Source organism: Acipenser ruthenus, chromosome 11 (assembly GCF_902713425.1).
Source record: "Acipenser ruthenus chromosome 11, fAciRut3.2 maternal haplotype, whole genome shotgun sequence".
NCBI classification, from domain to species: domain Eukaryota; kingdom Metazoa; phylum Chordata; class Actinopteri; order Acipenseriformes; family Acipenseridae; genus Acipenser; species Acipenser ruthenus.
Window position 1 is genome coordinate 38,144,948 of NC_081199.1, and position 27,521 is coordinate 38,172,468.

Consider the following 27,521-nt stretch of genomic DNA (forward strand, 5'->3'; position numbering starts at 1 on the left):
CAATGCATCCAGAACGACTATCAGAATGTAATATAAGAGAGTGTGTGTGTGTGTGTAGATATGGTTTAAATGCTGACACCTGCATAGCATTTAAACATTCATGAGAATGTACCAAAAGCACATCCCTAAAGGAAACATATTAAAGGTATAACACAGTTAAAAAACAATGGCAAATGTCTTTGAGATCTGGGCAATATTTCAAAAATACTTTTAGAAAACATCTGGTTACTGAGTCACTTTCAATTAATTTCAGAATGAATGGGTATTATTTTAGGCAAATTATTCATTAGATGGTCAACAGGAACAGTCACGGAAGAGGAAGTCACAGCCTTTATACATGTAGAAAACAGGACAGCGGCTTTGAATGTAGCAGAAGTATTAAGAGCTTTGCTGGTCACATAAGATGGAAAGGAACACTGCAGGTCTGAAATGCAGCTGTGTGGGAAGCCTGGGGGCCTGGTTTATTCTAGAAGCCTGCAACTGCAAGGTCAGATTAGCAGCTTTCAATTGATATTTTTCAGCAGTGCCAAAGACTACAGATGTGCTTCCGATAAACAACATTTATTTTTTTAGAAACAAGACATGTTTTATTTTTCTGACAATATCCTTGATCAAGTCATTCATAAGCCAGAGTTTAGGGTCAGAACTGCAATGTAGCCCTGGAAAGTTGTACTTTGTAATTACATTAAAAAAATATAATAAAATGTGCCAGTTTCTGGACCTCTGCCACATCACATTATGCAGTAATGTGCTCATAAGATGGGGGATAAACACAAAACAGTTGGATAATATCCTTAAGTTTAGCAAAACATTTCACAACTGGTAAGCAAGCTGTTATATAAATAAAATAAATAAAAAAACTGCAAATTGTTAACATTATTTTACAATTCCTCTGCAGTTTCTGTAAAAGAAAAAGTCAAAACATTCTTTGCTAATAAAAATATATGAAGTATTAACGAAAACAAAACCAAACCACTGTATCAGCAAGGTCTGGCATGTTGTTTTGTCTTGGAGTCAGTATTAGTTGCTTCTAGTCTGAAGGCTCATCTACTCTACTATAGTGAGGAGCACTAACAAAAACTAAAAACAAAAGCAAAAGATGACTAAGCCAATTTTTCCATGAAATCATTGTACTAAAAGACATCAAGAAACAGAATGTGTACTGCTACAAGCCAACGTCCTGCTGGCAAGGAATACCGAGCTGCAACACAATAAAAAGTAAGGTTTCTTGTAGGGGTGTAAATCGTTTAAAGTTTAAACGTTAGTAAGGTGTCAAACGTTTTCAATTTTGCTTAATCCTTTAAACTTTGTCAAAAATCTGCAAGTCAAATATTAAGAAGCGGGTGTCTGCAAATAATGGCTACTCAGTTTTTTTTCTGTATTACATCCTACCTGTGTCACGTGGCATCATTGTCATTGGATATTCACCTCCCAATGTCCAGCATGCTTTTGGACACGTGACTAGTCTGCTTCTACTGAGGCTGGATCTAGCATGGAGGAGGTGGGGCCCAGACACACAAGCGAAATGTTAGGAAATGCGATAAAATTCAGGCTGAAAACATAACACGGTTGATTATTGAGACGATCGCAAATGGCATGCAACCAATTTCAATTGTGGAGGATACCGGATTTATCTTTAATGTCTTTTGTTTAGCCAGATTACAGATGGCTGTGTTATTCTTATTTTTTTGCTATTTTGAGACTCAAGCGATGTTAATACGTTTTGTTTGGTTTTTTATACTGCTGCCAGTCAGTTAAGTATGGAAGTCCATTTCTGCCACAAAAAAAAAAAACAACAATCTCAGAATTTCGAGTTATGCACTTTGTTTAGCTATGCCTCTTGGTGTAAAGAACATAATAACATAAGAAAGTTCAAACGAGAGGAGGCCATTCAGCCGATCTTGCTTGTTTGGTTGTTAGTAGCTTATTGATCCCAGAATCTCATCAAGCAGCTTCTTGAAGGATCCCAGGGTGTCAGCTTCAACAACATTACTGGAGAGTTGGTTCCAGACCCTCACAATTCTCTGTGTAAAAAAGTGCTTCCTATTTTCTGTTCTGAATGTCCTTTTATCTAATCTCCATTTGTGACCCCTGGTCCTTGTTTCTTTTTTCAGGTCAAAGAAGTCCCCTGGGTCTTTCAGGTCAAAAAAGACCCCTAAAGAGACTGCACACTTCTGTATGCATAAGTAGCATACGTAAAGTTATAAACTGTGGCCCGTATTCAGCAGTTTCCACAAGTCAAAGACTGGATTAATTTCTGTTAGGAGCAGACAGCAGCCTGAGGGAGAGTAAGTGACACATTTTATTTAGTTCTTTTAATAGTTGTTGCTGAAAGACATTTTCAAGTGAAATGTATTACATTTTCTTTACTGCTAAGTCCTCCATCACATGTGTGGGTGTGGTAAGCTTTAATCTGTCACATTAACAAATAATAAATGCAGTAGTGTCTCGTGTTAGCTAATATTTATAACATGGGGAAACTAGTTAGACTAAAAAAGAACATTAATGCGATGTAAGGTTGCAAGCGCAGTTATGAAAATAGACCACAAAATGACCCTGAGGTATTTTCTATTAAAACTCATAATATATATATTTTTTATTTGCAATAGATTACACTATATTAAGTTTATAATGGGTAGATGCTATTATTCGTGGAATTACAACTGTCAGTAATGCACCACTACTACAGTGCCCATGAAGGAAAGATAGCTACCACAAGGAAGGCCATAATTTGTAGAAGTGTAGCATTAATAAAACATATCAATGTATTTCCACCAAAATCCTGGCCCTCAGTTATTTATACTAAGCTTCTTGTTATTTAGCGAACTTGGGAGATGCAAGAGTCTGTCATTTTCTTTTGTTGCTGCTAAGTTTATTACTTTATCGCCTGTGTACTCCTCAGTCAGCTATGCTCTTGGCCGAGGGAGGTAAGAAACATTTCATGCTGATGGTTAAATAAACTTTTAAAGTATTAAAAAAAAAATGCTTAAATATTCCAGAAACATGTCGTGATAGTAATGTTCAGGAACACCGTAGTTGTTGTATTATATTACTACAGCTAATAAAATTACTAAATACAATAAAAAAAAAAACAACGACATTGAGCAGATACGCTTGCCAGATGGTGAGCTAGACTTCCACGTGTGAGCACAATTTATCTTACTTCTTCTTTAATTGTGTGTGGTTTTACTTTTATAATTGTACTTACTTGCCTTTGATTAAACAATTATTATTATTATTATTATTATTATTATTATTATTATTATTATTATTAATAATAATAATAATAATAATAAAAACTGTGATGTATACTGTAAATAAAGCTAATATCATACTGTTATTATAATTACCATTGACTTGATATCTCTCTATGTATGCACCATTGTGGTTTTATTTGCAGAATTACTCTTATTTCTATTTCAATTTTATAGTTAATATAACACTATAATTGTGTTTTTATTATATATATATATATATATATATATATATATATATATATATATATATATATATATATATATATAGTCTATTTTGCACACACCTTTGTTAAATATGCTTATTATATTTTCATTTTTAATGGGAAATCAGGAAGAAACTGATGACCCTCCATTGGATGATACTCTATTGGATGATAGAGTATTGGATGATACTCCATTGGATGATAGTTCTTTTACAAGAACTCATTGCACATTTCTGTGAAGATAGCATTTTGGAAAACGAGATCAGCATCCAACTTGTACTTCCTGATGGAAAAATTGAAAGGGCACAAGGTGAAAGGGGTGTTATGAGAGTGAGTTTTGGAGTGATTTCTATGAGCAATGTACACTTGACACAACATACAAGGTTCCCTTTCTTAGACATGATTTTGGGAAAAAAACAATGGCAAAGTGTAGGCCGGGTGTTGGTTTTTGGTTGGAAAAGAGAAAAGTACTTTCCTACAAAGCTAGCTACAGTAATTGTAGAGTAAGCTGCATTTGGCACTGTTACAAGCGACCTTATCGCAAATTGTCTGCAGTATGTCCCAGATTCCGAAAGGGAGTTATTTCAGCAGGCATCCTGTAGTTTCGATTTGGTTGACAAAGAAGAGTTGTGGGAGCCTTAGATATTCATAACTGTAGAAAGGCACCAACAGCAGGTAATTTTGCAATGATTTTACATGAAATAGCCCACAAAGAACTGCTTCAAGATCCAGCTTTTGCGATTGACCAGAGGTCTGAAATTCTTGCTCAGGTGGCTTTCCGATTTTAAAGATCTGCCTAAAACGTGTGAGGAAATGCAACCATCTGCAAGAAAACTCATCAAAACTCTCACACTCCCAGCAAGTACTCTCAAAAAGCCAGCTGAGAGAGAAATTCAGAGTTACTTGTTGAGATACATTAGGGAGTCAGATTTGGGACACCAGAGTCGGTTTCTTAGATTTGGCACAGGATCTGACTTGTTACTTGATAAAAGCATCACAGTAGAATTTACTCATCTTCAAGGTTAACAAAGAAGACCAGTTTCCCATGCCTGTGGATGCTTCCTTGAGTTATCAGTTTACTATGATTTATGCTGACTTTTGCTCAGAAAATGAATCGAGTTTTGGAGAGTAATGTTTGGGTTATGGATTAGGTGTAGGACAGCTGTTGCAAATGTGTTCAGAATTGAAAATAGCTGTTTAAGGGAAGTCTAAGAAAATGGGGTCTATTTTCAAATGTGATCCAGATGGGATAACAGTTTTCTGACATGTTTCCTGCCAAATTATTAGCTAGCATATACAACCTTTTAGGGGGTGCCTAATAATTTTGGCCGATGGTGTATTAGTTTCTTTTAGTTTTATTTCAGAGCTCGAGATTTCGAAGCTGTCAGTAATAGTTATTAAGTTAGCAGTAAAGGCAGGACTGTTCTATGTTGATGTCGTTTATTTATTTATTTATTTATTTTATTGCTGGTCAAACATTAAAGCAGTTTACATTAAACCTTAAATGTTTTTGACTGATTTTCAAGATTGCCCTTCCAGTCTAGGAAGGATTCTGGAACTATGGACTCCCTCCAGTCCCCTACTCTGAGCTACATAGAATTGTCTCAAGGAAAAAACTATATAGGAAGTCGATCAGCATCTACAGAAAGATAGCTGACTTCCCTCAGATTACACTTGAAAACATTTAGCACATGACAGGCAATGTGATTCTGTGCACAACAAGACACTATCCAGCCTACATCCATCTACACAGAAAGCCTTTGCTGATTTACACCACCATTGGATTCCCAGGCTAGGATTGTCAAAAACTGATCTGGTATTAGCTGTTGTCTAAATTGCTATTTCAGGTTCTTCACTACATCCTTTTCATATGATTCTGCTTGACACATGCATCCACAATGTTTAGAATTCACATCATAGCCTTTTATTTAATGTGTTATGCCTATATTGAATGTATTTGTATTGTTTTTACTGTTGTATTTAATGTACTATGCCCTGTATTTCACTGTATTATGCATTGTTCCTCACGACCTTGGAAAGCGCTTTGTGATGGTGGTCCACTATGAAAGGCGCTATATAAAATAAATATTGATTAATGGATTGAATACAGCTGTGTTGTGTTCAATACATGATCAGTAGAACAAAGACAAGCCAGAAAATGCATTATGATTGATTTAAAACCGATTTCAGATTAGATTGCAGCTGCCCAAGCTTTATTTACGCTAATTTTTGACGGTTCAGTGAAGAGGATCCTGAACTTATTACTATTGATCTGAAGCACATCCCGCTTGCCAGCAGGACAAAAATAAAACCTGAATCCAAATGAACCATTCAGCCAGGAGGAGAGTTCAACGCATTTTTAGATAAAACAAACCGTTTTAATGAAATGTATCTCCCATTTGACAATAATAAACAGGGCATTTAGAATATTGTGTTCCTGCACTAATATTACATTTTAATATTAGCAAATATGTTTCCACAAGTGATGAAAACATTCAACAAGCAATTTTGTGTCGATTATACTGTACATCATTCTACCTTGTAGCCTTATTCTCTGGATAGGTCAGAATAAGTCAAATAACAGAAAAAATACACGCAGGAAATACAGAAATAACACAGAGACGTTTGCATACAAGTTGAAGTGAAATAACAGCAGTAACGGTGAAATGTGAAACGGTCATTGGAATCAAATCTCTCAATCACAGCTAGTAAAATTAAACATTGTAACCTTCCGTGAGGAGAAATGAAACCCTTTTGAGGAAATTGTGCTACTATTATATATAAATAATAAAAACCCCACAGGGTTTTACTCAAGATGCATTAAAATTTAACTTGTGGTCTTGCAGACCATTTCCCAAGCAAATCAATCAGAGGGCCACCTGCCATCTCCCACCCGTGCTGCTCTTTAAGTTGTCTATTGCAATTACAAATAATGTGAAGAACAAACTGTGCAGTGCATCATTGTAAGCGGTGTCTAGCAGAATCCACTACAGGCATCTCATATGTAAAAGTGAAAACAGCTGAGGGGTGTCCATTATGAAAAGCACTACTGTACTGTACCTTGCTCCATAAAACTAAGCATGTAACAGAGCAAAATCCAAACTCATTTTTCCTTTACACTTCACAGAAAATGGGCCACCATTCAGTGGGTCCCCAGTGAAACAGAATTCCTGCTTAACGGTTCTGTATCACCGCTGTCATCCAGCCCAACACCATGTCAACATTGTGTCTAGCCTGACACAGACTGGATTTTCGGCAGACCAATAAACCTCAATCCGCATCAAGTGGCTCCAAATAAAAGGTAAGATGGATCTTGAAGATATATAACTCTTTCAAGGGGATTAATGCCACTGGAATGACCCTTAGTTCCAATCCAGCACTCACATTACAGGCTTATCTATCCATCTGAGAGCCAAGAAGCCTTGTCCGCTACTCAGAGTGCAATGCATTAGTGTGTGTGTGTGTGTGTGTGTGCGACTGTGCACTCGCTGCCTCCAGAAAGCCAAAAAGGAGACTATTTCTAATATAGTAGCAGACAATACCGACTGTACGGCTCTACTGCTCATGCCAGCCAGTAAAATCAATATTTTAAAAATGCCAAGATTTAAGCATCAAAAAAGGCATAAACTCAAATTACCTAATAGTGCTGTATTGAAATAATTCATTAGTTATAACTTAAGAGAGACTGTGGTTGAGAATTCAAGCAGCAGCTCACATTTTATGATCTCTGGCATCGGAAGTCACGTCAAATGCTCTCTTCTGTATCATGGCAAGAGAGTCTGTTGCTGGCTTAAACGCGCATGCATCTACTGCATCTACTGTAGTAGAGATTAACTAAAAGGGTATGAATAATGCTGCTTCAAAATATGCAGTTAAGGTGACCCCCATTCCTAGGGTACACTATAAATGAGCTGTTTTGAATGTCCATGTACCAGTAATAAATACTGTACAGTGTGTAGTGATAATGCTTTGTAAATGGCAAGCCTGAAATATCCGACAGTTTTCAAAGCAAACTGCAAATTTCAAATCCTGGCTTGTTATACTGAAAGGGGGATGCTTTCAAAAATATAACTAACTGTACAGTTACCCCCTTTCAAGTTGATGTTAAGCTTCCACATAGTTCTAATGTACCTTCATGAAACTAGAAAATAACTACCATACTCCAGGAGTACTTTAAACCTTGTTCATGAAATTAACTTTTCATTAATCTAGATTAAATGTGCAATTTAGGTCGAGGATCAGAGCTAATCAGGATCTGTGAAACCACCCAATAAAGCATAGCTGACTAATTCCTAATGCTCACTAAGCCTTTGGAGGAAGGGGAGGTTTCAAAAGGCTTGCCACACCCTCATCGTGGTATTTCACTGAAGAGGTGGGCTCTATCTAATCTGCGGTTTTATTGCTCAACAATGCAAGGGCCACCCTGTTACCTATTATTTTAGTAACAATAATAGTAATAATATGCAAGTTGGCACACAATTGTGGTCAAATCAAAGCACAAAAATCAGGGTTTTATTTACTTTTGAAGCAATGCACTATCCGTAGGATGGGCACATGTTTTTTTTAGATTTCAACAACAAACAAAAAAAATAGGTTATTATTAACAGTTTTTACTTAAACATATCTAAAATTAAAATATATAAAAAATGATTTAAAACGTGTAGAAATGCTTTTTTAAGCATCAAATCCTGCTACCCTTGTCTTCTCGGCGGCCATCTTGGATTTAAGTGTTGCACTCTACTGACTTTAGCTTTCCGAATTTAAAAAAAAAAAAGAAAAAAAAAAACTTTTTAAAGAAAAAGTTTACTCCAAGCTTGGTTGTGTTTTTAAATTGAAAGTTAGTTTTTCTTTTAATGCAACAGCCTGCCCCTAAAAACGCTTCTCTCCCATCTGTCAGGAATGCCCAGGGGGCGTGGCACCTACAGACACGTGTCTGTGCAGTAAATCTGTACTGCAAAAAATGGACAGGGGTTTTTAAATGCAAGGGTTTTGTTTATAATGTATCGAAACATAACATATTATAGCATGTTTAAAAGCGTTTTTATTTGTCTGTTAAGAAATTATAACTATTCCAGTTTTGCAATATGTGTTATAGTATTTGTTTAGGGTTCAAAAGTCACCATAACAATGTTTTACATGTCAAGAATTTGTAAAGAGTGCACTTGCCACTGAAAAGGCAGGTAATGTGATTATTTGTATATAAATAAAGTGTTTAGCTTTTTTAATTTATTAATATATTAATCTAATTTAAACTTGTGTAAATTGTTACACAATTGCAACTTTGTAATTTATATAAAGTTGATAAATTGAAAGCATAATATTTAATTTGGTATCATGCTATTTGTTGCCATTGAGTAGTTTAAAACAACAATGGTTAAAATAAATAAAATAAGTATTTAATTAATATGCAATTGACCGTTTGCTTAAGTTTTGTTACATGTTAAAACTACCAAACCTAAAAATATTCAACACACAGGAGATATGAGCTCAAACGGCAGTCTAATTATAGACACACACACAAGCATATGTCAGATCTATGTCATATCCCCATTATCTATAGTTTTTAACTGTTTACCTATTATACCAACTACTGTACTAGCGTATTTTAAATGACCTAGTTCATGTTCAGCATTGCTGGAGCCACAGCATTTGTTTGCGCAAATATCCCTTTTGAAAAATTGGACAACCAAAAGTAATTGAGATTCTTCAGACAGAGTGTAGCAAATGGTGGAGTGATTCCTTCATCAGCCCAGCTCAGACATGAATACTTTATTATTATTTGTTTATTTAGCAGAGCCTTTATCCAAGGCAACTTACAGAGACTAGGGTGTGTGAACTATGCATCAGCTGCAGAGTCACTTACAATTACATCTCACCCGAAAGACGGAGCACAAGAAGGTTAAGTGACTTGCTCAGGGCCACACAATGAGTCAGTGGCTGAGGTGGGATTTGAACCAGAGACCTCCTGGTTATAAGCCCTTTTATTTAACCACTGGACCACACAGCCTCCTATACTTACCTAAAGTTGCCAAGTATCACAAGCAGGAGATTATGAAATTGGTAAAACAGTCTGGTTGCTTGTCTCTGGTCACATGACGAGTCGACTGATGCACAAGATCAGTATGGGTTATACATTGTATTTGTTTTGCAAGACCTAAATGGTGACCTGACGTACTAGAACTGAAAGCTGTCCTTGCAGATACAATTTACCTACAGGCTGTTAATTACAACACCTTTTCACAAGCTATTGTAAAATGCTTTGAGTAACTTTGATGTCAGTGCATTTATCTGTATATTTGCTGTTTAAAAAAAAAAAAAAATCTGTACACGTAATTTATTTTATATTTCCTTGAACATTCCGTGAAATACGATACTTTACCTGTGAAAATGCTGTGAACATTTCCGTGATTTTCAGAGGGCCTTAGTTATAATTAAACAATATTCCAGAGTAAAATGTTTAACAAAAATTGAAACACAAACCATACTCTTATTTAACAACAAATGTGATACTAGAAGAATTGTACTTTTACTGTTGTTACAGTAAGATGATTTTCTTCTTTGCTTGTAAAAATATAAAGTATATATTTACAATTCTGAGTAACATTCTTCCAGTATCCCCATTCTCTTTATTATTATTATTATTATTATTATTATTATTATTATTATTATTATTATTATTATTATTATTATTTAATTCTTAGCAGACACCCTTATCCAGGGCGACTTACAATTGTTACAAGATATCACATTATTTTTACATACAATTACATTATTTTTTACACATTATTTTTTACATACAATTACCCATTTATACAGTTGGGTTTTTACTGGAGCAATCTAGGTAAAGTACCTTGCTCAAGGGTACAGCAGCAGCGTCCCCCACCTGGGATTTAACCCACGACCCTCCGGTCAACTGTCCAGATCACACTGCTGTGATCAACACAGTTTGTTTTGTGCAAAAATAATAATAATAATAATAAAAAGAGAGGACTAAAGTTACATAACCGTATCTATAAGGAAAAAGAATAAACACAGTATAAAAAGCAGGACTAACACGAGTGCAAACCAATGTCAGCAATGGCTAACAACCTCTGCCAGCAATGGCTAACAATCTCTGCCACATTGCCAGTCAATATTTTAAAAAAGAGACAAATATTTAAAGAACAGGAAATGTCGTGTTTTGACACGTACCTGCCACGTTGACTTTCTCGGTGTTCCCTGGGACGGGACCGACAGTGATGGTGGTGTTTGTCGAGTTTCCCCCAGTGCCATTGAAAAGCAGGGTGTCCACCTTGGATTCCAACCTCCCCAGTCGCTGCACAATGTTATCTAGGAGTACAGCCAGAGTCTTCTTTAAATCTGTACAAAAAAACACACACACAATGATTGCTGGTTTACAGTTATTTATGCCACTAATGCACTACAGTAATTGGTATTATCAATGGCATCTGAACACATGTTTTTAAATGAATATTAACTACAAATCTGAAAGAATTTCAAAGTGTTTTCTATTTTCAAAGGGTTCTTTGTGCAAAGTTCTAACTTGCTCTCACTTTGAAGTTCTCTTGTTTGTTTTAGATGACAACTTGTATTTGACTTCCCCTTTCATGAGCACACGCACAATCTCATCTGTAGTTCACATGCACTTGGTTCCTAAATCAAAGCACATTTGTGTAGAAAATGCAGTTGGGAAATCAAAACAGAACCAGACTGACTCGCTTTAGAAACAGTTGTGTTGCATATACACATACTAATCCGGACTCTGTTTAAAACGCTGCAGTTTTTTGACAGCCAGAGTAAAGAGGGGACCAACAGCAGCTGTGTCGATCTTTTGGGAAATATTTTTATACAGAAATCCCCCACAGACTGAGCTATTTTTCCACTTGCCAATTTAGTTAAATTCTGGCGAGGTGGTAAATTGGTGCACGGCAAAACAGACTGTGATACATAATTCTCATTTCTATCAATTGTGTAATTTGTGGCAGAGACAGGCATGTTTTTTTGCTTTTCAACACAAGTAAAAAATATTCTGATGTTTGGCCCAGCACTACTCTTCATATTTTTATTTTTGCAGAGCTTTGATTAAAGGAAAGTAATTCACAAAATACAGCTGTTTAATGTAGGAGTGAACACATGTTCTTTACTATAAATTGCACTTGTTCAGGAGGATGACCACTTGCTTCTTTCGGGGCTTTGGCTTCCTCATTGGTTGACTAAGTACACATGGATTAATCATGGAATATAAATGGAATGCCTGGAATGGAAAGCCAGAACCCTTGCAAAGGACACAGTGCGTCATCATGACCTACAGTATCCCTGAAAAATAGCAATAAGGAATGCCCAGTTCTAATCTTTTTAAATGGTACGGTTGTATGGGCACCTCCATTTCATCCTGTACAGGATACAAACTACGGATATTGTAGTTAACATGCTTTTTAGAATAATCAGATTAGTGCATAGTAGATCATAACATTGGAGTTTTGCTCATTATTATTTCATTAAATGAAATAATTTGCAGCTGTATAAAAACACTGTAAATATCAGAGGTTCCAGCTAACGCAGAAGATTACAGTAGAGTAGCTGAAAAAGCGGCACATCTCAGTGTATATCTGGATTTCAATTAGACCTATCCATGGCAACTTGGTATGTAATGGACAACCATGAGAGCCCTACTCGGATCAAGTGGCATATTGTAAAGCTAAACCATGACATGACTCTGCTGCCGTAAAATGGGGTATTAAATAATTTATTAGAAAAACTCAGAACAAGTAAGGACTTTGATTCTTACTGGATTTTATAGCCAGACGTACTGTTGGGAGAAGACATATTGTAAAACACAAAACACATTACAAACAAAGGACAAACAAAGAATTACTCGATTAAATCAGCCTACCGGCTCATAATCGGTTTTACAGTAAAATCTGTTTATTCACCATGGGTGACAGCACAGAGGTTTTAAAATTCAGCAGACTGCAAAACTTGATGATGAGTGGCCAAAAACTGCTTGTTTGAGGACATGCACTGTATATCAAACCAGATAGTTTGGAATATATAATGATGTACAGTATAGTACTGTGTGGGTTCTTTTGATCGCCAGACTTACTAGACTTGCATGAAAAACAGACATGGTACAAGAAATTGTAACTTACAGTAACAATATTCTTATGTTATATGTTAATAACAAAAAAATGACCCTCTTTTTGGATTTCTGATTTCTTTCTTGAGGGGCAGTATAACAGACCTTGATTGTGTTATTTACCACCCCCCACTTCTACAAGTATTAGCAGGGGTATGTATTTTAAACAGTTGACTAGTAGGACATGGCACGCTGATTACAAAGCTACAGTACCATGACAAGCCACAGCACTGTTAAGCCTTTCAGACAATTCAAAAATACAAAAGCATTTCAGAAATGCACCACTGTCTCACTAGCAAGCGCACGCAGTAAACCACACCACAGCAGCAGTGGTTTATTAAAAATCACAGAGCAATGCAAGAATGGAAATAGCTTTAATATATTGGTCTGCTGAATCCCCTCTGATGCCCAGTGGGAACAGCATGCAGCATTCTTGCTTTTCGTTTCCTTTTTCTAGGAAAATATGTTATGGAAAGCAAGTCCTCATCAATTACTCTCAGTAATTAACTTGTAACTCAGGGGCAGGCCAGCACTCTCAGCTGTCAGTAATGTGATGAGCCAGAGACCCTGCAGTGGCATCACATTTTTATATCCACTGTATCGAGATGGGACTGCACCTTTCAAACACTGGAGGAGAATTACTGCACTGTATATCAAACCAGATAGTTTGGAATATATAAATGAAAATACTGTAAAAATACTGTAAAAATACAACCCCAGACTGCCTCATCATCAAAATTACCTCACTTTAAAAAGTGGGTCCTTCTTTATGTAGTAGTTAAGACCTAGGACCCTCCCTGGTGTTTTACTTATTTTTAATTAACTGCTTGATATAGCTTTAATACATACACTTTAAATGTGTAATCATTAGATCAGTCCCTTTTTAGATCAATTGAATATACATTATAATGTTCCGTTTGTAAGACTGACTGGTGGGATCTATGTAATCAAATGGGACCTCTTGGTTTTAAAAGGTATTAACTTATTTATTCTGGAATAAAGACTGATACTCCTGTTTTAGTTTATACAAAAAACAGCTCTTTATTATTGTTATTCTCTGCAATAGGGGTATAAGTCTGTCCATTTGGCACTCATAGTCCTATATGGGTGAATGACCCATAACGTATTGAATTCCTTGCACCTCTTTGAATGACAACTTGTTAACAGTGTTAATTGAGCACTCAGACTACTAGCGTTATATACAAGGTGACTGTGCAGCTGTGTTAAAGATGACCTTTAGGAGGAGACCTAAGCATTAGCAGCACTACTTTAACTTGTTCCCCGCAGTTTACAGCTTTGAAATTCAGATGAGATCATGGTGTGTGCCAGTCTCCAAGGACAGATCGGATTGTTCTAGCAGACCTCTCAAATCCTGCGCAAGCACAGAGTCCACTTAATGATACCTTCTATACTGTCAAACGCTACAAAATGAGACTAGAATACACAAGGCTATGATAGCCAGTCTAAAAAGGACATAAAATGTAGTACTTAATAATATACATGGACACTAAATAAATAAAATACACAGGCACTAAATCATTTAAGCAAAAGATTGTGGTAAAATGGCATGCCTGGTTCAAAATAATGAAGCACTAAATTATTTTCCTTTCCAGGCTAATTATTTAGCATGTAAACTCAGTGGGTTCCAGACGACTTCTGTGTCTGCGATTTATCTCTTTTCCGTTTCATCTCTGTGCTGCTTTTGATATTGTTTATGATCCTTGCTCAGTTTTTTAACCTTAATCAATATGTTGTAGATTTATTTTTCAAGCAATGTTTTGCAGATTCTTTTATTTAGAAGTCAAGCGTCCTCAATCTATCCAGCCAGCACAATCACATTCAAACATGTTTACTGTGTTTTCTTCTATTTAAATACAGTCAAATCGTGTTTGAAACAAACAGTCTTAGCAAGACATGCACATACAAAACCTTCAGAACACTAGGGCTGTAATAGAAGGTTCTAAGGTTTGTTCGCTAGCCAGGAATTCGAAGATTGTTTTAATCCAGGGGTGCCCAATCCTGGTCATGGAGGGCCGATGTCACTCCTGGCTTTTGTTGCAACTGTGCCCTAAATTACTTAAGTAGACCAATCAAGCCCTTATTAGAAGCTTAATTGGTCCAATTAATCAATTTAGTGTACAGTTTGAACAAAAACCAGGAGGGCATCAGCCCTCCAGGACCAGGACTGGGCACTCCTGGTTTTAATCCTTCGAAAGTTCATCAGACGCCATTCACGCATTGTGTGTGTGTGTGTGTGTGTTTTTTCTTCCTGTTAAAAGAAATCATTTGACAATGTTTGAATACTGTAAATCAAGCTAATCACCAAATTGGAAGCATTCTTCTCTGCACCATAATCACATGTATGCTGTACTATTCCAAAGGTTACATTCAGAAAATTAGTGCGATTAAATGTCCAAGCCCTATGAAGAAACTGGAATAGCGAGTATGGGATGACTCATCACATGGTTTCTAGTTTTAAGAGAAGTCAATGTCGTCTTTCTTTTTTTCTAGTATTTCCCCATATTTATGTTTTAGGATATGTACTGTATACAAGAACAATTACTGTATGGACAAGAACAATTACTGTATTAATAAGGCTTTCTGAAGCAGGCTGGTGAGGACACACATAGAGTTTTACAGCTTTGTTTACTAAAGATAAACCTGCAAGTAAAACTGGATATGTTCTTATCTCAAACAATATCACATTCTTGACACTACCTGGGGGAGCGGCACCAGAAATAGGGTGCAGTCGCTTCCTTTATGCCAGCTATGAAAACTATTTAAACCCTTCTTCTAGTGAAGAACCTGTAAAACACATTAAACGAGTAGCCAAAATGAAACAATTCAGCCGCACCTTTTATGTTAAAGGGATAATAGGGATGTTCTGTGGCATACAGTAGGTTTGTTAACTTGTACATTTGAAACCTAAGGGTTTATGGGTTAATGACAAAAAAATATATAATGAATGTACACAACTGTGTAAAACATAAGGGCTCATGTTGATTAGCTATAGTCCTACATAGAACTGCAATACAGTACACTAGTAAATGTATAGACACACTTTTTATCTCTAGCTTATTTCATCCCTCCCGCAAGATTGTTTCTTTGATTGCAATAAAAACAAAACATTCAAAATATCTGGGGCACGGTTAAAATGACAGGTAAGCAGTTAAGAATACTGCAGGTAGCATTTCTTATTCTAACAATACTGAACCACAGGCAGGGATTGAATGCGTTTCAAATTATTCTGAAAAGAGAGTTATGGATTTTTTTCTAATGAGCCTTTTTTTAACAGAACAGGTCTATTTAACTGACTAATCATTTATTGACGGTTCAAGGCTGATTGTTACAATGTGTTATCATAGTTGTGCCAGGCTGAAGTCACCTTCTATTGTACTGTATCTACTACAGATTACATCTGGTCAAACTGTTATGCTAAATCAATTCTTTCTCTTCTAATTCTTATCAGCTCTGTCTTTTATAGTAACTATAAAATCATGGTACCTAGAAGTGCTCTGTGTTGCACTGTACATGCAATAGTCTAATATTAGAAAGGGTGGTTGGAATTGACAGAAACCAGGAGCAGGTGTTGAACTACAACTTCCCATTGCAATCTGCAAAATACGAATATCAATGTATATCATTCTTCTAATCAATACATTTATTGCAGCTGTTACTTTTGTAGGTAGACCTTTGTATACACATTGAATAGAATACTTAATCCCATACTTCACCATTTTTGTGAAAAGTAAATCAAACTTTTAACTGGTAACATACATACATGCACTTGCAGATTCTTCCTGAGCAACATCCAAAGAATCCGACCCTTCCTCACCAACTATGCTACCCAGCTCCTGGTCCAGGCCCTGGTACTCTCCCGCCTAGACTACTGCAACTCCCTCCTGGCTGGCCTCCCTGCGTCCGCCACCCGTCCGCTCCAGCTCATCCAGAACTCTGCTGCTCGCCTGGTGTTCTCTCTACCTCGCTTCGCCCACGCTACTCCACTACTCCGCTCGCTCCACTGGCTCCCGATCACCGCTCGCATCCAGTTCAAGACTCTTGTACTAGCCTACAGATGCCTTGATCAGACTGCACCCAGCTACCTCCAGACCCTCATCTCTCCCTACACCCCCACTCGACCTCTCCGCTCCGCCTGCACTAGAAGACTGGCTCTACCTCCGCTACGCTCCCCTGCCTCCCGAGCCCGCTCCTTCTCCACCCTTGCTACGCAGTGGTGGAACGACCTTCCTACAGATGTCAGGACTGCCCAGTCCCTGACCACATTCCGGCGCCTCCTTAAGACTCACCTCTTCAAACAGCACCTGTAGAACTCCTCTGTTGTATCCTGGGACACTATCACCCTTCATTTAAATATGCTTTATTTTGCTCTTATCCGCCCCCTATTTTACTGCATTTAATCCTGTACCTCAGAATATTGTAATCTGCCAAGTGTTTAATCTGTAGTATTTTGTACTTAATCATATCCTGATGTAACTATCACTATTTAATCATATCCTGATGTAACTTTCACTATTATCTGCTGTATTATTGAATTGTGGTTTGTCACACTTGAGAATTATTGTATTTCTTGTTCTTATTGTATGACTTATATTGTAACACTTGAATGTAGTTGTATTTGCTTGCGATTGTAAGTCGCCCTGGATAAGGGCGTCTGCTAAGAAATAAATAATAATAATAATAATAATGTAGACTCCTTAGATGAACCTTCCGAGTTGCTTGTAACATTAACAGATCTGTTAAATATGTTATTGCCATAAATAACACATTTCAAAAGATGCATATTACTGAACACACACACACACACATATATGTAACAGGTGCAATAAATGAATTGTACAGTATGTGAAGAGGGAAGAAAGAAAAAAACACTAGGGTAAATATCAAATATCCATACAATGGAAAAATATCCATTTTATTGCTTTACTCTAGAACAGGGATTATTGTAAAGTTGCTATGAAGCTGCATCATTCATGTCAATCGCAGCATGACACTCACTGCATTACGAGGACACACCTTGTTATAGAGAAAGCAGGAGAGCTCTCATATTTGTGCCCTTTTGTACACAAGGACAGACCAATGATCCAGGCTCCATTAGAATCGTATCTATTGTAAACGGTGTCCAGTAGGACCTCCAAAGGCTACATACTGTATGTAATCAGTGTACTGGAAAACAAGAATTACTTTGGTTTCGGATTTAATTTGTATAATATATATTTTTACACATTTTTATTTTAGATATCAATATTTGCTGATTTTATGACAAGAACATAAAATCACACCAAATTAAAGTGTATATTGACATTTTTATTTCATTTTACATAATTGTTTTCTAAATTATATCACTATTTTCTACTCGATTTAAAATGCCAAATGTCACTTCACTGCTGCAAGTCCCTTATACTGTAGTCTCTTCTCACCCACAGAACTGAATCAGTGGACGTTGCCAAGGCAAGGGCCAGGGTCTAGTCTGCAATTGCCTATGAAGGATGAAAAGGCAAAGTAGCCTCAGACAACTTTCCTTCAAACCTTTTAGGGATTGCACAGGTCAATGCAGTGCTCCTTATGGAGCTCCAGCAGACACAGGTAACTTGACACATGAGAAAAAAAAATACAGATCTATACAGGTATGTACCCCTAAAAGCATATCTAAATCAATAAAACCGTTACCGTAGTTCTCTCCTTTGCAATAACTTAATACTATAAAAGCAGCACAGATATAATCAAATGTAAAGGGAAAAAAGCACAAATGATACAGTTACAGCACTTAAAAAAAATAAATAAATAACAATCTAATAAGCTAGATAGGCATCGGAGAGCTAATAAAAACTCCCATTCTGAACGCAGCCCACCAAATCAATGGTCTTATTATCTTTGCATTTACAGTCAGCCCACACAAATAGGTACTGTTTTAATATGTTACAGTAAAACTAACATGATCTTAAGTTGTATTTATTTCCCTTGCAAGTAAAAACATATAATAATCTACAGTACTTACAGTAGATTAGTAATGCAAGCATTTGCAGTACTGCCATTTAGCAGTCATCCAGAACAAAGCACATGCACAATATACAACATCATGCAATTGATTCCATAGAATATACAACAACAGTAAACTAGTCTAATCATTGTCAGAGCACATTTAAGGTGCTCCGATAACAAAAAAAGTGTGTTACTCACCATACGCTGTCATTGTCCCAACATAGGGCCCATCCACCACATTCTGGTTTTCCTCTGCCAGTGCTTTGATGTAGCGCTTGCTGAGGTCTAGGATCTGCTCCCGAAGCATGCTGCTACTTTCATGCTGTGTCCGCTGCTGGATGGTGAAGTGTAGGAGCATTATGCCCCATATGAAGCCAAATGTCACAAGGAAAAAGCCAAGCTTCTGGGAGGAGAGCTTCCAGCCCATGATCACGAAGTGTGAAGGCCACCAGAAACAATTTAAACCAGGTTACAAAACGCCACACAGGCCTGAAGAGATGAGCCCGTTCATGGTTACCAGGGTTTCTTTCTGCCGTTGCTGTTGTGGTCTTCCAGTGATCCGCATTTCCCTCAGTCAGTCAAATTTCCAGTCAAATCAGTGGCACACAGCTTCATCCTGGAGGGGGACAAAAACAGGATACGTTATTACAGCATTCAGAAACTATGATGCTGTAATCGAGTCAAGGCCAGTTAACATCCAGTTTAAAACGTTTGTCTTAAAACCACACAATTACAGGAAAATGTGGCGCTGTACTTTTTTCTCAAAAGACCAAACTTTCTTTTTCCATAACAACTTTTAGATCAGTTAAAATCTCCTAAGGAATTAGAAATATTTTACACAGCGCTGTACTGTATATGCTCATACTGTTGTCTTACATCACAGAAAGAATAGATCCAACTGATAATAACTAGTACAGCCCTATCCAGTATTCAAAATCTGTTATAAATGTGTGTTAGTCAAAGGCCTTAAAAAAAAAAATGTCTTGATACATCTTGATACATTTAAAAGGCTCTGATTTTTAATAAGGTGACATGATAATTTCACAGAAACATGACAAACACCTGCATTGAAGCTGTTCTCTGATTTATTTCTATTTATTTTGTGTCGCCTGTCGTGTCGCCTGGGTGTGAAAGATACTTATCAAAAAGTATAGGTTCTATTCATTTTGTCGTTTTGTTGTTTACTATTGATGTCCTTAAATCTATACACTACTGGTGCATTCACTAGGCAAAGCCCAACAGACTTGCTTCTCTTATTGCCCTATACTTCAATCCTGTTTCATGCTGTACTACTGTTGGAGGTGCAATTCATGCAAAAAAATACACACAGTGGGATTTCTGTTGTTTGTCAGTAGAGAACATTTCAAAATGCCATTTCAAGAGCAAGGATTGCATTACAAATGAGTAAATACTGCAAGTCACAACAAGACAGGTGCAATAGTACTGTAATACAATCTTGTTTGAGCCACAGCACTCATGTCCTGTGACTAAGCAACATGTTAATAAGTGAAAAAGAACAAAACAAAATGTGTAGCTGTAGTATAAGGAAGATCAAAAGCAAATAACAATAAATCAGCAGTACTGTATAAGCATAAAATAATGTACCGGTACAGATGTTTCTATTTGACAGATACTGGGCCGAAGTCATGAATTAAGCCAGTAGTAAGGCCATCTTTTGCTCTCCATTGAGGTCGAACCCATTGAACATTTTAACATTACACTATATTGTACTTACGGTTGAATTGTTTGCAATGCCCTATTCGTTTTAAAACACAGTTACTGTAAATGTACCCAAATATTTTTTGTATATATTTCAGAATGGTCCTATGTAGTACTTACAATGTCTACAGGCCTATGTGCAGTTATACATGTACGGTACCATATGCAAGGCAGTGCCCTTCCCTTTAAGTTTGTTTTAACAGTAACAGGTTTGAAATATGAGACATTTACATAATTTAGAAAAATCTGTGTTTTCACAAGTACACTACAAAAGCTTGTGTACAGAACAAGTGTTTCCTGTTTCCATTCAAAAGTGAGATACGGAGCTTAAAGACTGTACTGCGGTCCCTGCTGCATATTTACAGGATCCGAGCTACAGCAACAAACCAGCGTTACAGCCAGCATGCAACTCTATTGCATTTCACAGGAGTTCAGCAACTCATGTTTCATATTTATTTTGCAACTCATTTCCTAGTTTTTGAAGATAACTTTATATAAAAAAGCCACAGCTGCATAATGAAATTTAAAGTGATCAGATGGTTAAGTGGACATCATAGGAATAAAAGCTAATATGAATTTGTGGCCATTATTCTGAAGTATTTGATTTCAATTGAAATACAAAAGCAAAGCAGATGTATAGTTATTATTCTTTTATTATGAAAATGAGGAACCTTGATTGTCTTTTGAGGCTCAAGCACAGATAATTTCCTCAAAACCTGTTGTGTTTCTGCCTGAACATCATGCTCCACAAACAAATGAAAAGGCCTAAAACTACATGACACTGCCAGCCTTTATTATGCAGTGCATACAAAGTCTACTGTCATTTTACAATATTAGACTCATCTTTGTAAGTATTGTTTTATTTACAGTACAGCCTTCCTATCACTAGAGCTGATTTGCAGCCCCTTTTAAATAATCTTAGCTCACACAATGACCGAGCTGCTGCTGCAGTATGTACCTTTCTCTCTCAGGCAGCGCTTCACCTGTACTCTTTGTTGCCAGGATGGTACTTGAAGTCTGTCCAGCTTGCTGTCGAGATAGCAACTTATTTGACACCAATAGGACTTGAATGAGCAGCACATGGCCCTTTCTCTGAGCTAATGACTGATCTCAGTGTTCTCAAGTTCGGTGTCTTTCTCTCTACAAAGGCATTCCGCCGGGAATTCCCGCTCAAAAGATCTCTTTTTTTTGGCGTTCCAAGTTCCCATGACAATTGCACTATTGTATTACACACTTTGAAGCAAACTGTTAATCATTAACAGAGCGAGTCAATATTTTATTCAACGTAAACGGCAAGAGGAAACATTCTGCAAGGTAAAAAGCGAATTTTGCTAAGGCACAGAATGTTGTTTGTGGGAAAACTTAAGCAGACAGAAATGTGCAAACAGAGATTCAGCCCGGAAAATGGATGAGAAGTTATGAATTCTACAGCAGTACAAATCACTTTAAACTTGCTCTTTTAGTAAGTATCTTGATAACAGCAATACCAGAGATAGAAGTAAGACTCCTATTGCATAGCAGTTTGATCTATTCCAGGTTTTACTATGAGCTTAATAAGATACACCTGAGCTTGTCGTTACCTCTGGGGCTAATCAGGCACATGTTCAAACCTGGAATGGGTGAAACTGCTATGCATTAGGAGTCTTTTTTCCATCCCAGAATACTATGCAAAATGAGTGGCATTCCCACAGAAACTCCCAAATGTCCTGTTCATTTTCTCTACTTGTGTACTGGGTCAAAAGAGGACAAGCACAGCGTTTTAGAGAGTGCAGTAGTACTACAATTGCATTTTGAAAATGCAGGAAGATAGGCCTATTTGGTGTCTTAGTGAATATAAACTGAATATGAACAGCTGTTTTACATTCCTACGTGATTCTCAAAAGATGAATTATTTCAAAATTCTTAACCCCTTTTTCATAGTGAAAAAGGGGTTAAGAATTAGGCCAAATTAGGCCAAATTGTTTTATTCAGGAAATATTATTATTATTATTATTATTATTATTATTATTATTATTAATATTATTATTATTACCAGCATTATGAATTAGTCATTTAGCAGACACTTTTATCCAAAGAGACAGAGACTAGGGTGTGACAATAGGAACTCAGTTTCACAGTACGGCTTCTCCGAAGAAACATTTGTAATTTGCAAAGCACTGTAAATCGGTGGAATCCAGTGAAATGGGATGAAATCATCTGTTTTTTGTTTTTTTTTAAGAAACTGCAACACGTTGGTTTAAAAATGTAGTTTTTTTTGCAGGTATGTAATTCAGTAAACCTGAACTTTCAGGATCATTATCTTCATACCATACTGTACAGTACAGTGGATGTATCTGCAGCAAAAACTGTTCAGGTAAACTGTTCATTCAGTTTGAAAAGAAGTCTGAAACCATTATATTCATCTCATCTCGATTTCTAACCTCCTGGGCATAAGTGTGGAAATAAAGAAAATAATTTAACTGAGCTTATCAGCTGTCTAATTCCATAATTTGAATGAACAACAAGAAGAAAAAATAGCCCAGCTCTAGCAAATACAACAGGTTACAGTAGCAAGCATCAGAGTGCAATTCAAGCCTTCAGGAAAACAACACTGTTGACTAAACAAAGCAGGTTAAATTAACTTCTGCTGCCTGGGAAAGTTCTGAACTCAGTCATGACTGCTCAGTGCTCGAAGTAGCGACCATTTTGGTTGCCATGGTGACCTTTTTTCTCTGTAGGTGACCGTAAATATTAACGTAGGCACTTTCAGGCGACCACCTTTCTGCTGGAAATTTTTACAATATTTTGATGGGGGTTTTTTTCCCCAAAAGATATATATAGTATTACAGCGCATTTCTGTATCCTTATAAAAATAACATTTCAGTATGTAAACCAAGATTTGTTTTTCAAGACGACACATTTTTTACCAATCCTGCAGTACAACTATGCTTTATTGAAGGCATCAAAGGGGTGTACTGTACTTAGCATAAATTAACTTTAGCTGAAAAACAACAAAATACTACTATGACTACTACCACTAATAATAATAATAATAATAATAATAATAATAATAATAATAATAATAATAATAATCATGCAGACCAGTGCGGTCAAGTCAGGTGGTAAAAACTGAAAGGAGCTAAAAATGGCAGCTACCAGACAGCAGAAAATACTCAAATTAAAATTAGAAAGCCAGCTAACAGACCATCTGAAATTGAAAGCAGCACACGTAACAAAGAGAACGAGTCACTTTCTGAAAGGGAAACGCCCTCAACATCCAAGTCTTTGTTTTACGAGTCGGCGAAACGAAAAGCTTAGTAAAGAAAATTTCAACCATCATGGGGTGCCAACAGTTCAGCTGGTTAGTTCAACAATCGGGGCGAAATGCACAGCAGTTATTGTAGGCAAGCAGGGTCACAAATTGCCAGGAATACTGACTTTACAGCAGGCTGTTCCTCTTTTAAGAAACAATGACTAAACATAACAGTACGGCGGCATGCAAAGGCTCAGCAGTATATTTTAGGAAAGCAAAACGTAGCCCCACAGAGCGGAGAGTCTCCATATGTTTTCATCAAACGGAATCAAACCACAAAGCAGCACAGAAAGAGGACATGTGCATATAGACAGAATCTGTGGACTGGTTTATAACGCCTTCAAGCTCAACATTACGTTTTTTGTTCTCAGTATGATCCAGGTGGTGCCCCAAGCTGGTGCTACAGAATATTTTGACTAGATTATTGGTGTTCATTCCTTTTTGATTCATTTAGATAAAGCGTGTGTGTGTGCACAGCACTGTGATGGAGACCAATGAAACCTGTTTTTGTTTTCTTTTTTAAAAATTTTTTTTTTTTTTTAAATGAAAGCAATGGCCAAATACAGTATATGCCACAGAATGTGTCCATAAAAAAATTAAAAAGTGTTTGTTTTGGTACTGCCTTTAAAAATAATAAGAAAAACATGTTTTATTTTCTTGTCTAGAAAAAATCTGCATTTGGATGTCAAGTATTGTGTGTATATTATTAAGAAACTTTGTTTAAAAATATAAATCTTACTTCGAGCACTGCTGACAGAAACAGCCAAAATGATACAACCATATGGCACAATGTTTGTACAAACAATAGTTTGAATCATGGTAAACAGTAGCTTTACCTAAATTATAGGATTAACTATTTACAAGTTATGCTGAAAAGACTAATTATCTGGCTTGAAATCTTCTGGTACAGTACTGAAGCAAAACAAATTACTGTGGAAAGTGATAGTGGACATTCACTGGGCCTGGGAACCTTATTTTTATATTCATAAAATGGCGTCCTGGCTATTACTGTGGAACAAAAACACCCTGTACAGTACAATATTTTACTGAGGCACAGAATATTGTTCAATGCAAATTAAGTGTTATCAGACAGAAACTGTACAAATTGAGATTCAGCCTGGCAAAGTTAAGGAAGCTGAGAAGTTATGAATTCTACAACGGCACTACAAATCATTTCCCTTTTGTGAAGTATCTTTATTACAGCAATGCTATCCAAAATGGCATTCCCATCCTACTTGTTCACTGGGTTAAAGAGGACAGAGCACACGCCCTTTCAGTGTTTCAGAGGGCGCAGTAGTGTGAACAATTGCAGAAATTTTAGTGCTTCATTTCTTGGGTTAAAATCCAAAGCAGCATTTTTACTGGGACAAAAATCCCTCAATTCTTGTTTAGTTCTTAAATGGTATTTCCAAAGCAGCAGTGCAAAGTAGGCAAGTTACTACTTTATCCAGTAACTACTATAGTATAGCACCAATCACTGTGATAGAAAGAAGACTAAGCACAGCCCAGGACCTGGTAAACCAGCAGAATGTGAAACACAGTCTGCAACAGAATATGGTTTGACACCTAAAACCCTGGAGCAGTGTGTTACTGTATATTGCTGTAGGACTGCATTATGGATTACAATGTGGATTACAGTATCAAGTACCCTTTGACGTACAGTAGCTTTTCTCATCTGTAGACTACAATACCGCTGTACTTTATTGTATTATTGTATTTCTGCTCTTATTGTATGACTTGTATTGTAACACTTGAATGTATTTGTATTTGCTTGCGATTGTAAGTCGCCCTGGATAAGGGCGTCTGCTAAGAAATAAATAATAATAATAATAATAATAATAATAACTTTAAAGGTTATGTTTAGGGAACATTTCCTATCATGGTGTTGGTAGCAGTATCCACAAACTTGACTATACTGCTGGTCAGGAAACCTTGATATGGAACCAGCACAAAAAATTGTGTTTGGAGTTTCATTTGATTCAAACTCACCTACATTTAGGCCCTGTTATGCCTTTAAACCGTATTAGCTGCCTTTAAACCAGCTTAAAGGCGGCACTTACCGTTCACATCAGTCGTTATGCTTTCCCCCAACAACGCGATTCTGTGCGTTTTACGGTACGTTGTCACTGCGTTGGGGCTTGTTAATCGTCTTTCTGGCAGCTAGAGGGCAATACCTAGTTAGAAACTGCTTTAACTATAGATTAACAGCAGGTTCGAGGTCACGTGCTAAAACTAACAAATAACAAAAGGGCAAAGCTATCTTGTAAGCTCTTTTGTGTAAGGCAATGGCCCAAAATAAATAAACTGCACAGTAGCATAATTCAATATGTTAAAGCATGCTTTTTCTTAAGAAATGGATACATGCATTATGCACGTGAAGGTGGTTTTACTTTTCCCTAGTTATTATAAAAAGTAAGTTGTCGTTTTGTTTTTTAAGAAAACAAAAATATACGGCAAGCTACTTATACCATTCCACAAACATTTATCTTGTTTTCCTACTGCTGCCAGTCAGATAAGTTCAAACTTGCTATTAGTAAATTATTATTATTTTAATTTTGTTTTTATTATTATTTTTTAAACGGAATATTGATTCTTTGAATTAACATTCAGTTTGAATAAAGTCAGTTTGGTGTGAACATAACTAGTTCTTGTCTCTTTTATATACAGTAAGTAGGATAAAATAGCGATTTGGATTTTAGCACTATTTGAATAATTAGGCTTCATAACATTTCTGTAATAATGCAATTAATGCCCTCGCCCTCGAATCAAAACAGACCATTATCGTACCCCGATGCTATTATTTTTTCATACTGCTTCGCTGTTTTTATACATTTATTTATATAGGGCTTAATTAAGTAATTTATTTGATTGCGCTGCTAGGAACTGTAACCAAACTATTTTCTGTGTTTGTATGCATTAAGCGCGACTAAACATGAAATGGTACTTTAGCGTGGATGCTGAGCTGGATTAAAAAAACGTTTTTGAGTACGGTTCTCGAGATCGGTTATGTAGTGTGGACAGGGCCTAGGACTGGCACAATGAATAGGGAAAACATAATGAATAATAACTTCTTCCCTGTATGGATGTTTATAAAGAAAAAAGTAATTTCCTCTGCCTGTGAATCATTTCTCTCTCTTGGCGTACTTTAGCGCAATTAACTTTCAACTAAAAACAGACTGTTTTTAAGAGTTCCCTACAGAACAATAAGTTGTCTGTAATGTCAAGAGAAGAAACGCATACAAAGATTTCTGACAAAACATATTACATAATATGTTTGATACAGTCTTAACCATGAAAAAAAAAAAAAAGTCTATGTAATCCCTGACAAAAATGCCTCTTTATTTAGGTTGATTTATTTATTAAATACTTGTTGAAAAACAAGTATGACAAAAAGCATCTTACAGATATTAAATTGACAGTTTACATTGTAAGTAATAGAAATATCTTTCGTAAGCAGTCAAACACAACTCAGCTCATCAACTAAAGAAAAAAAGTCTATTCCAATTCCACCCCCCCTCCCCCTATTTTCATGCAGTCACAAAGGCACAAAAAGGTTGTCATGCAACTGGAGCATGCTGCACACACCAAGGTGCTTCACAGACCAATAATATATCTGGTACTGAATATACTGTCTGCCTATTGTACTGTAGGATCCTCAAAGACTATTTGTGGAACAGACCCAAGCAAGTGACTGTGCCTGTACAATTTAAGCCAGGGGTGAACATTTTAATTATTCTGACACTCTTTTGACATTAGTCAAAATTGTTTAGTACAAAAAAAAAAGAACAGTTCACAGGATGAATACTGCTGGAGCTACAGTACAATACCCTTTTATGTCTGTTTGGTAAATGAAAAAATATTACTTTCATGATCACTTACGGTTAAGGTTCTTTTTTTTTTTAAATCACAAAATC

At 36.5% G+C, this 27,521-nt stretch overlaps 1 protein-coding gene across 2 annotated transcripts in view; it reads right to left on the reverse strand.

Moving 5' to 3' along the window:
• Positions 1 to 27,521, reverse strand: part of LOC117426936 (alpha-1,6-mannosylglycoprotein 6-beta-N-acetylglucosaminyltransferase A-like) — an 84,488-nt gene that overhangs the window by 48,254 nt on the left and 8,713 nt on the right. For both annotated transcript variants that reach the window (XM_034045188.3, XM_034925538.2), the window contains 2 exons: positions 18,795 to 19,212; positions 10,652 to 10,819 (listed from right to left, as the gene is read on the reverse strand). In XM_034045188.3, coding sequence (XP_033901079.1) covers positions 10,652 to 10,819; positions 18,795 to 19,023 — 397 coding nt within the window. In that variant the 5' untranslated portion in view covers positions 19,024 to 19,212. The remainder of the gene's footprint in view (positions 1 to 10,651; positions 10,820 to 18,794; positions 19,213 to 27,521) is intronic.